The following is a 10,083-nucleotide window of genomic DNA, read 5'->3' on the forward strand; positions in this document are numbered from 1 at the left end:
GATGTTTCTATGACCTTGCCATGCTTAATGCTTGTCACTAGGGCCCGAGTACCATGATTTCATATATGAACCTGTTATGTTTTCATGAATATATGAGTGTTCTTGATCCTATCTTGCAAGTTATAGTCACCTACTACATGTTATGATCCGGCAACCCCGGAGTGACAATAGTCGTGACACTTCCCGGTGATGACCGTAGTTTGAGGAGTTCATGTATTCACTAAGTGCTAATGCTTTGGTCCGGTACTCTATTAAAAGGAGGCCTTAATATCCCTTAGTTTCCACTAGGACCCCGCTGCCACGGGAGGGTAGGACAAAAGATGTCATGTAAGTTCTTTTCCATAAGCACGTATGACTATATTTGAAATACATGCCTACATTATATTGCTGAACTGGAGCTAGTTCTGTGTCATCCTATATTATAACTGTTGCATGATGAATGCTATCCGACATAATTATCCATCATTGATCCTTTGCCTACGAGCTCGCTTCATATTGATCTTTGCTAAATTACTTCTCTGTTGTTACTGTTATGATTGCTACAAAACTGCTACGATTACTTTTGCTATTGTTACTGTTACTTCCATACTACTTTGCTACTAAATACTTTGTTGCAGATATTAAGTCTTTCAGGTGTGGTTGAATTGACAACTCAGCTGCTAATACTTGAGAATATTCTTTGGTCCCCCTTGTGTCAAATCAATAAATTTTGGTTGAATACTCTACCCTCGAAAACTATTGCGATCCCCTAACTTGTTGGTTATCAAGACCTTTTTCTGGCGCCTTTGCCGGGGAGCATAGCTCTATTCTCTGAGTCACTTGGGATTTATATCTGTTGATCACTATAAGGAATCTGAAAGACAACAAAACCAAGATCTATCCCTCAACTACGAGGGGAGGTAAGGAACTGCCATCTAGCTCTACACTTGATTCACCTTCTGTTTTGAGTAAACTTGTGACACCTACACCTGCTATTGATTCTGATATGTCGCGTGTTATTGATGATGCCACTTCTGCTATGCATGATGCTTATGATGATACTACTTCCCTGCTTGATAATAATGTGCCACTAGGTGAATTTCTTGATGAACAACTTATTGGGGTTAGTGAGAATGAAATTACTGAAATTGATGAAATTAATGAATCTGATGATGAGGATTCTCCCCCTAGATATGAATTGCCTGTTGTACCTGAGGGTTATGTTATGGATGAAGAAACTGCTGGAGACTTATTTGCTTGCAATCGTAGATATGGTCTTAAGAAACTGTTAGTTAAGCTGAAAGAAAAGTCTTTGAATGCTAAAATGAAATATGATCCTGCTTTTGCTACTTCACCTATCTGTGTTACTCACAAGGATTATGAATTCTCTGTCGATCCTGAGTTAATTACTGGTTGAATCTCATCCTTTCTATGGTTATAAATCTGAAACTATTGTGGCACATCTTACTAAATTGAATGATATAGCCACCCTATTTATTAATGAGGAAAAAGTCGCTATTAGTATATTCTTAAATTGTTTCCTTTCTCATTAAAGGGTAATGCTTAGTTAGTGCAAAAATTAAGTGATTTAACCACCGTGTCACTAACAAGTCAGTTTGACTAGGTTGACCCGATGATGCAGTGCTGACATCATAATGACTTTTCTGGTTTTCTATATTGAATAAATTATTTATAAATTTCAAAAAATTGTCTAAACTTCAAAAAAAATCATAGAAATTCAACATGAACTGAGAATGAAACAAGTTATATATGAAATATTATCAGCAAAATCCAATCTATCCATCTGTATCGTAATTCAGAATGAAATAATTATTTTAAAAACATGGCTTTTGTTTTCATTATTTAAATATTTGAATTCATATTTATTTTTGGTTATTTTCATTGACTTTTTATTTTTTCCCTTTTCTTTGTTAGGAATATTTTTGAAACATAACAAACATTTCTTAATACATTCCAAACATTTTTTAATACACAATAAATGTTTTTAATACAGGATGAACATTTTTTGAAACACATACGAACATATGCACAATGAATTTGTTTTCAAGACGCACGATGAATAGTTTGTAATGGACAATGAACATTTTTGTATTGCGTGATGAAGTTTTTTTATTGCACTATCAACATATTTTGAATTACTTAATGTACATTTTTTGAATTACTTAATCAACATATTTTTTAAAATACACAATGTACATCTTTTGATACAAGATGAACAATTAAGTGATGAACATTCTTCAAAATACATTCATGATGAACATTTCTTTAATTTCTAACACCCTATGAGCATTTTTTGAAGGCTATTATTTAAAAAATTATGCAATTTTTTTGTAAAATATGTAAACACCTTTTAAAATTACATGAACATTGTTTTGCAACTCTTTAACAGTTTTATGTAGGTAATGTTTTTCCATATGATTTTCTATCAAACGAATGAATAGTCTATGTAGTTTCTATGTTTTCCTGAAGTAACATTTTCCCCCATATTTTTCTTTCTAAAGAAGACAAAAAATACACAAGAGACCTTATTTAATGTTTACTTCAACGGAGATAGCCCCAACAGTTTTCTAGCTAAAGATAACACAAATTGGGATTTGGAGTTTTTAAGCTCAAGCTCAAATGCTCGTCCATGGACTGTAAATTCAAAAAAAAAATAGAAACAAAATTAAAAAAAATCTGAAATATTTTTTAGGCAAACTTCAAAGAATTTTTGGAGTGCTTGCAAAAATTCATCACAAAATCACATCGTTGCAAAGACGCGGTAAAAAAACCAAAATCAATACACTGAAATGTTACTTTCCAACGCACTTTGGAGCTCTGATTTTGTGTTTTTGCCATGATTTGATCCAATGTGCTTTCGGGATGAAAATTGGCATGCACTTCAAATATTTCCTAAAGTTTTCCACAAAAAAATTCAGATATTTTTTGTATTTTGTGATACTTTTTTATTTTTTTATTTTACTATTGACGCAGGAGCATTTGAGCTCGAGATTAGAAGGATACTTTCGTGCTAATTGCTACTTTCTTGTAGCAACATGAGCACAGAACGAAATACTTTTACATAGAGTGCACATATCCATTTAGCCCATGGAGCCTATGTCTCGCTTGTAGTAAGACGAATGGTTGTTTTGCCTCAAGGAAGCTACTAGTTAGCCGACTCAATTCGTTAGTTTCTTATGTACGTTTTGATTCTTACTCCCCCCCCCCCCCCCCCCCCCCCACTTATGTTATCTATTTTACCACCTTTATATTTCTGAAATATTATAAAAAATAATATCTTAAATTTGTTAAAGCGTTCGTCATGCATTAAAAATGTTAATGCGGTGTAAAAAAACTCTTTCACGCAATTTTAAAAGATTGTTTGTACCCAAAAATGCTTTTGACATTTTAAAAAAGATTCATGCATTCAAAAATATATCTGTAAAAATTTGTAAAAAGTTTATACAATGTAAACAAATCACCATCAATTTCAACAATGTATCGTACCATTAAAAAACTGTTACTGACAAATAAATGTTCATGTGTTTAAAGTTGTCTTTATGACACTTGAACGGACTATTTAACCATGTAAACAATATGCTCGCTTAATTTTTAAAACATGTTTCGTATCATCCAAAAATGTTCATGACCTTTAAAAAAATTAACATGTATCAAATGTTGGTCACGTTTTTAAGAAAATGTTCAAAACATTTATGAAAAATGCCCAATGCATGTTAAAATTATATTAATTGTGAATTTGACAAATATTCAATGTATTCAAGAAAATGTTCAACGTGTATTTGAGAAATGGTTACCTGTATCTAAAATGTGTTCAACCTATATACAAAAATATTGATTGTCTATATGGAAAAAGTTTGCATGTGTTGGAAAAATGACGAGAAAAATAAATAGAAATAACATAGAAAGCAAAAAAAAAAAACCGATATAGAAATCATGAAGGAAGAAAACTGCACGAAAACTTCTAACACTGGTCGATGGAAGCTTCCTATAACCGCTCGCAGAAAATTCATAGGAACGCACAAGGCTTTCTCTGGCGACATGAGCAAGAAGAGCTACCATCTCGCAAAGAGCGAGACATAGGTCTCACGGTGAATAGACAACCACGTAAATATCAGCACGTGTATCGGAACGTGTGGAGTAGCTGGTTGGTTAGTGCGAGTTATAGGTTCCGAGTTTGAATATGCCGTGGCACATTTCTTGTGGTTTTACCAGACAAAAAAGGAGCGTGAAGGGGGTGTGTGCGCCAGTTTGCAGATAACAACACTATAACAGGTGCTACGGGTGCCAACAGGAGCTACGGGTACCAAATAGTCAGTGCCATAGGCACGAGACATTCCCCCTTCCGAAGGATGCTGATGTTGTTTGTCCTTACGGCCCGTGGGCTTAATTCTGTCAGCACTATTGATTATTGAAGCGGTTGCTTCAAGCAAACATGCTGCTGCTGCCACACCAAACAGTATGCATATGAAACTTGCTTCCTCTCAGCTCAAAAAAGAACCTTGTTTACTCTAATAATAGGAGAAGATCTGATATTTTTTGTGCGAATATTTGTCAGAAATTAAAATAATGAATCCGGAACAACGAAATTAAGGAAGAGATGTTTATGGTTTGTGTTTTCTAGTCAAAGCATCCTGAGAGACTGTTACAGACCATTAATAACTTCGTCCGCACCAGATCCATCGAGATGGGAACAACAACTTTAAATCAGAAAAGCAGTCAGTTTCGAAGGTGTTTGGAATCAATCAGAATCTCCTCTCCCAGCCCTCCATCAGGCACCCTGGTGAGTGTTGTTTGCGTTCGTCGCCGCGGCTGCAGAGGAGGCCTGGCCACCAGCCGACTGCATATCTGCACCCAACATCAAAACATCACTACTTCTGACGTGAAAACACCTTCGAATCCCCTATAAACCCAGCGCAAAAAACGAAAGAAATTCTATCCTCGACATACCGGTTGTGTTGGGAGGCAGCATCGACACTGCATGGGAGGGCAGCTGCAGCGCGAAGTTGTGCGGAAGAGAAGGCACCTGCATGGAGAAGCCCTGCATCTGCGCCGCCGCCGGGTGCGGCACGTACGGCTGCCCCGTCGCGATCTGCTGCGCCACCGGCGAGAGCACTGCTGCCCTCGGCGTCGGGGCCTGCATGTACCCCACGTACTGATGGTAGGGCGGTGGCCCTGTCGGCGACGCCAGCCCAGCAGCGTACAGCTGAGCATAGTAGTTCTGCATCATCTGAGGGGTCATCATGGCCTGCAGATCACTCATGGGTTATCATACAAGCGTAGGAAGAAACATGGCCACGACTGGAACATCATTGTGTCAGTCAGTGCCCGAACAATCAGCACCGATCATTTGGAAATGAATGGTCGGTCGATGGCTCAAAGTGTTTCCAAATCCTAACGGTGCAACTAATCTTTATCCTGTACCAAGATCTTGGAATGTTTCTGTCAAAAAATGTCACGGGTGCAGCTAGCGAACCATGAGTGAGCCGTGCGGTTTATCTTGGCAGGGGCAGCCCAGCGGACGAGCCGCTCGTTGGGCATGTGGCTAGCTAGCTAGCGCGCGAGTGGCATGCACTGGGCTGGGCTGGCTAGTGTATGCTGCGCTGCATGTGATAAAAGGTACTGGAAGCAAAGAAGGTGGGCGTTGAGGGGGCACAGCAGAGCAGGGGGACATGCTTACCTGTGGGTATTGATACTCAGGTGGGCACCAGTACCTGCAAGCAAAAGACATCGCAAAGCTTCTTCAGCGAGTGATATGATCCGGGAAAAAAGAGAAAAGCTTGGGCCTGGCCCCCTGGGTAGTTATAAGAGGCCTACTTATCCATTACCAAGGCTGTAAAGTCCAGAATCTAGATCATTGACCTACCTAGCCCACAACTCACCTACTAAAAGAAAAACCTAGCCCACAACTGTCTAGGACCATCCTGTTTATGACTAGAAAAAAGCCTCTCCACCTTTTTTTTCTAACTTCTACCACTAATAAATGAATAAAACTACTCAGGTTTCTCTTTCCTTTCTCAAGGAAAAAGACTTACCTGCCCTAAAAAATTTCAACAGAGAAAGCTGATAACTGCCACAAACACCTGTAAAAACTAGGAATGGCAATGGTGCACGCTGGACGCATTAAAAACCCTGCAGCAAGCAAACCAACAGGCGCAGAAGATGTTGGCAGGCGAGGCAACACGCTGCATGGCGAAAGAGACCCACGCCACCACGAGAAAGGGCTGGGGGACCGTCTCCGGTCCGGTCAGCCTCCCGCCTCCCTTCCCTCCACCGCCCACCCAAACTGATCACGACCTCTATCACTTACTATCACCCATGCATGCTTGTAGGTGTAGCCATGTGGAATTTGCAGAGAGAAGACGAGAGGATCAGAGGACGGGTGCTGGCTTGGCTTACCCGCCATATGGCTGCGAAGAAGGGTGGGGGTAGATCGCCGGGCCAGGGCTGGGCATCGGGCCCATCTGCGGCGACTGCGGAGCCCTGGGGATGGGGATATAGTAGTGCGGGCCCTGCTGCGGCACCGGAGCCGGCGGGCCCTGCTGCCAGTAGGGCCCGGGCGACGGCCTGCCTGCATTCATCCATTCATTCATTCACCATGTTAGTAGTACATTTACATTGTCAGTAAATACACGATAAGATTCTTAAAAAAAGTTAAATACATGATGAACCCATTTCTCCGCCATGGTATGCGCCGCAGAGCGGCAGAGGGCGCGAAAGCAACAACACCAAGCAAGTAAATGAAGCAGTACGTGCGCGTCAGATGTGTGCATGTCTGCATGTACAATCGTACGTTTCCGGCGCGCAAAACGCTACGAAAATAAAACATATAAACTGCTGGCCTCGGTCGACCGATCGATCTGCGGCGGAGAGCCGGGAAAGGGCCTCGCCATGTGCGACTTTGACCGGCCGGTTTTGGCAGGCGAGTACTAGTACCACCACTGCTAACTGTTGGCGCTCTCACGCCTTGCAGGCCACGGAAGCCCTCTGCCTTCCCGGAGAAAAATATTGGTCACCGCTCAGTACAGCCTACTACAGCCTACATACAGGAGCATCAAATTCTGGTTGGCGTCGTGGCCCTCTTGGTGCTAAACTACTGTTTTTTCCTGAGGAAACAAGATACCTGACTCCTAGTAGTAATGACGAGGTAAGCAGGGGCTAAACCGGTCAAAGGGTATATACGTCGAGGCATTTTCTATAGGTTGCTTGCTGGATTCTGTTTTTACCGCTGGAAAGCGGGGCTCCTGATCGATCCTCCTCCACTCCACCCGACAGTTATCTTGTCCTTTACACCACATCCCTGCTGCCATGCCATGCCGCAACCGACCACGCCACATCCAGTCAAAGCAAGCAGTCCCTCTCCCCCCCCCCCCCCCCCCCCCCCCTCTCTCTCTCTCTCTCTCTCTCTCTCTCTCCTGCTTACTCTATTTGTTTTTGTCACACAAGATAAGAAGCTACTGCTGCTGCTGCTAGTACCACATTAACATGATCATTAAGGAATCTGATTAAGCAAAAACTGGGTTAGTTTGATCAGGGTGGTACTGCTGGTACAGCAATCCTGTTCTCTGGGGATTTTTTTTTTGATTAAGCCCCACGCAACCGATGGGTGTATGGATGGATGGATCCCATAACTGCCGTTTCTAAATTTCGATAACTGCCAGTTGGTTCTAGTAGTACGCCAATAAAGAATCCATGGAGCAAATACGGCTAGATTAGCTGTGGCTAAAACTTGTGTGCGCATATATAGCCACGCGTGGACGTGGTGGTGGGGCAGGCACAGGAGGACGCACCGAGGCGGCAGCGGGACGAACTGACAGGCCAGCCTGGTCAAGCCCGGCCCGGCCATACGACCCTCCCCTCGCGCCGTGCGTGCCCGCCACACCCACACTAGCGCCTGGCTCCCGTGCGCTGGCATGGCAGATGGACGGCACTACCCCGGCCGGATGAGTTGAGATCCGCCGCGGCCTCCTCCGGATTGCTTCCATTTGGCGCGCACCGGAGGAACAGTGGGCGGAAAGAGGCTTTGGATTGGTTGGCGCGGCTCTGGTTTGATTTTCCGGAAGGGAAATGTACTTCTGTCTACGTGTTCGTGGGAGGGGGGATTTGGGTGGTTGTAATAAGGAAGGAGACAAATTTTGTTCTTGTTTAAGATTAATTTTCCCTTTTCCTTGTGATGGCCGATGGATGGGTGGATCACTCACCTCGAGGATGTGCGGGCCGCGGCGGTCCCAGCGAGGCAATGTTGCAGTTGGCGCGCCGCCCGGTGATCATCGGGTTCGGGTCCTGCACCGCCCGACGCGCCGCCTCCGCCTCCCGGAACGTCACCTGTTGCGCCATGCACCGATCGATCTCGTTAGGCGCGAGGGGAGCAAGAATTTTTACAGCACGCCGCATGAGTGCGCGCGCGGACAGGCCGAGGAAAGAGGAGCAGGGGAGCGCGCGGCTTACGAATCCGTAGCCCTTGGAGCGGCTGGTGAGGCGGTCCGTGATGACGACGGCCTCCAGGATGTCGCCGTACTGCTCGAAGTGCTGCCGGAGGCCCTCCGACGGCGTCTCCCACGCCAGCCCGCCCACGAACACCTTCGTCTGCGTCGTGTCGCCGAACCGCGACCGGTACGAGGACGCCGTCGACGACGACGCCGCCATCACGCCCGTCCGCCCGCCCGCCCTGCTCCGAGTCGTCGCAAGAAGGAGGCTTGCCGGCGTTGAGTGTCGACCAGCGATCTTGCTAGCCCTTGGTGAACTACCTTGCGAGCTACGGTCGAACTGGTTGGTTGATTCCGGCGCGCCGCCGCAGCCGCCTCAGTGCGCGCGCTCTTGCTGTGATGTGTATGGCTGCCTAGGCAGTGGCGGAGCGCACTGCCATATAGTATAAACCTAGCTCGCTGTGATGTGCTGGCTTAATGATCAGAAGCGGTGGAGGGGGATTCTGATCAGGCGGCAGTTGCAATTGGGGTGGCCGGTGGAGATGGGGAGAAGAGGGGGAGGAGGTTCAGTGGGGAGGGAGGAGAGACAGGCAGGCGCAAGGGGTTGTGCGCTGGAAGAGACGGTTAGGGTGGGGTGACAGCTATGTGCAGCCTTTTATACTGTTCCTTTTTCTCCCTTTTCCTTCCCTTATGGGCGCCTTCTCTATTTTTGTTGCTCAAACCCACACCTCATTTGATTTCAGAGAGAAATCCCATATTTCCATTTAACTGAAAGAGAACAACTCTAGTGTGTCATTTTCACAAGACAAAAAAAAAGTGCATTCCCTTTGCGAAGAACTCACACACTTGAAATGGGTGCCTCGGCGTAGCCCTGCGAGGAAGTGGTGATTTGATAGAAAAGAGGGTAGCCCGGGCAAGGTTGGCGACAAAAGCAAAGCGCGACGAAGAAGCACAACGCTCCTCCCCTCTCCGGCGTGTTTTTGCTACTGCTAGAAGATGGATGGCAACACGTGTCATAGGAAATGAATGGAGAGGCAACAGGGAGGTGGAGTCCAGGCCAAGACCTTTGCGCCGCACATACAGAGAAAGAGAGAGAGTGCACGGATCGCGTGCAATGCATCTTTTGCCTCGTTGATTTCACTAAACAGTGGGCCCCACCCCTGTTCAGCGTGTTTTTGCTACTGCTAGAAGATGGCTGGTAGAGAATGCCTGAAACACGTGTCATAGGAAATGAATGGAGAGGCGACGGGGAGGTGGGTCCAGGCCAAGACCTCTGCGCCGCACATAGAGGGAAAGTGCACGGATAGCGTGCAATGCATCTTTTGCCTCGTTGATTTCACTAAACAGTGGACCCCCACCCCCCTGTTAGGAGTGCTTTTGCTACTGCTGGAAGATGGATGACAAAGAATGCCTGAAAAATGTGTCATAGGAAATGAATGGAGAGGCGACGGGAAGGTGGGATCCAGGCCAAGGCCTCTGCGCCGCACATAGTGGGAGAGTGCACGGATCGCATACAATGCATCTTTTGCCTCGTTGATTTCACTAAATAGTGGACCTATAATTACACTAGTCAACTTTCACCGGGGAGATGCACATGTACCTAGTACACTATTTAACGAAGTAAAACAATGAGTTTTGCCAACAACAAAAAATATGGGCA

The 10,083-nt window shown here is 44.9% G+C and overlaps 1 protein-coding gene across 1 annotated transcript; it reads right to left on the reverse strand.

Annotated features, from left to right (window-relative positions):
- Positions 1-4,489: 4,489 nt before the first annotated feature.
- On the reverse strand, positions 4,490-9,149 carry LOC123162061 (RNA-binding protein 38). The gene is made up of 6 exons (XM_044579863.1): positions 8,446-9,149; positions 8,199-8,322; positions 6,397-6,568; positions 5,678-5,711; positions 4,948-5,245; positions 4,490-4,845 (listed from the first exon to the last, which is right to left on the reverse strand). The coding sequence occupies exons 1-6, from the start codon at positions 8,641-8,643 to the stop codon at positions 4,769-4,771; spliced, it is 903 nt and encodes a 300-aa protein (XP_044435798.1). The 5' UTR covers positions 8,644-9,149; the 3' UTR covers positions 4,490-4,768.
- Positions 9,150-10,083: the final 934 nt, after the last annotated feature.

The sequence above is a fragment of the Triticum aestivum genome, chromosome 7B (genome assembly GCF_018294505.1).
Source record: "Triticum aestivum cultivar Chinese Spring chromosome 7B, IWGSC CS RefSeq v2.1, whole genome shotgun sequence".
Classification (NCBI taxonomy): Eukaryota; Viridiplantae; Streptophyta; class Magnoliopsida; order Poales; family Poaceae; genus Triticum; species Triticum aestivum.

Excerpts from the sequence above, each read along its gene's own strand:
- LOC123162061 (XM_044579863.1), bottom strand. The coding sequence starts at position 8,643 with ATGGCGGCGTCGTCGTCGACGGCGTCCTCGTACCGGTCGCGGTTCGGC. Across the intron at positions 5,246-5,677 it reads CTGAGTATCAATACCCACAG|GCCATGATGACCCCTCAGAT; the intron begins GTAAGCATGTCC and ends AGTGATCTGCAG. Across the intron at positions 4,846-4,947 it reads GCTGCCTCCCAACACAACCG|ATATGCAGTCGGCTGGTGGC; the intron begins GTATGTCGAGGA and ends TGTTGGGTGCAG.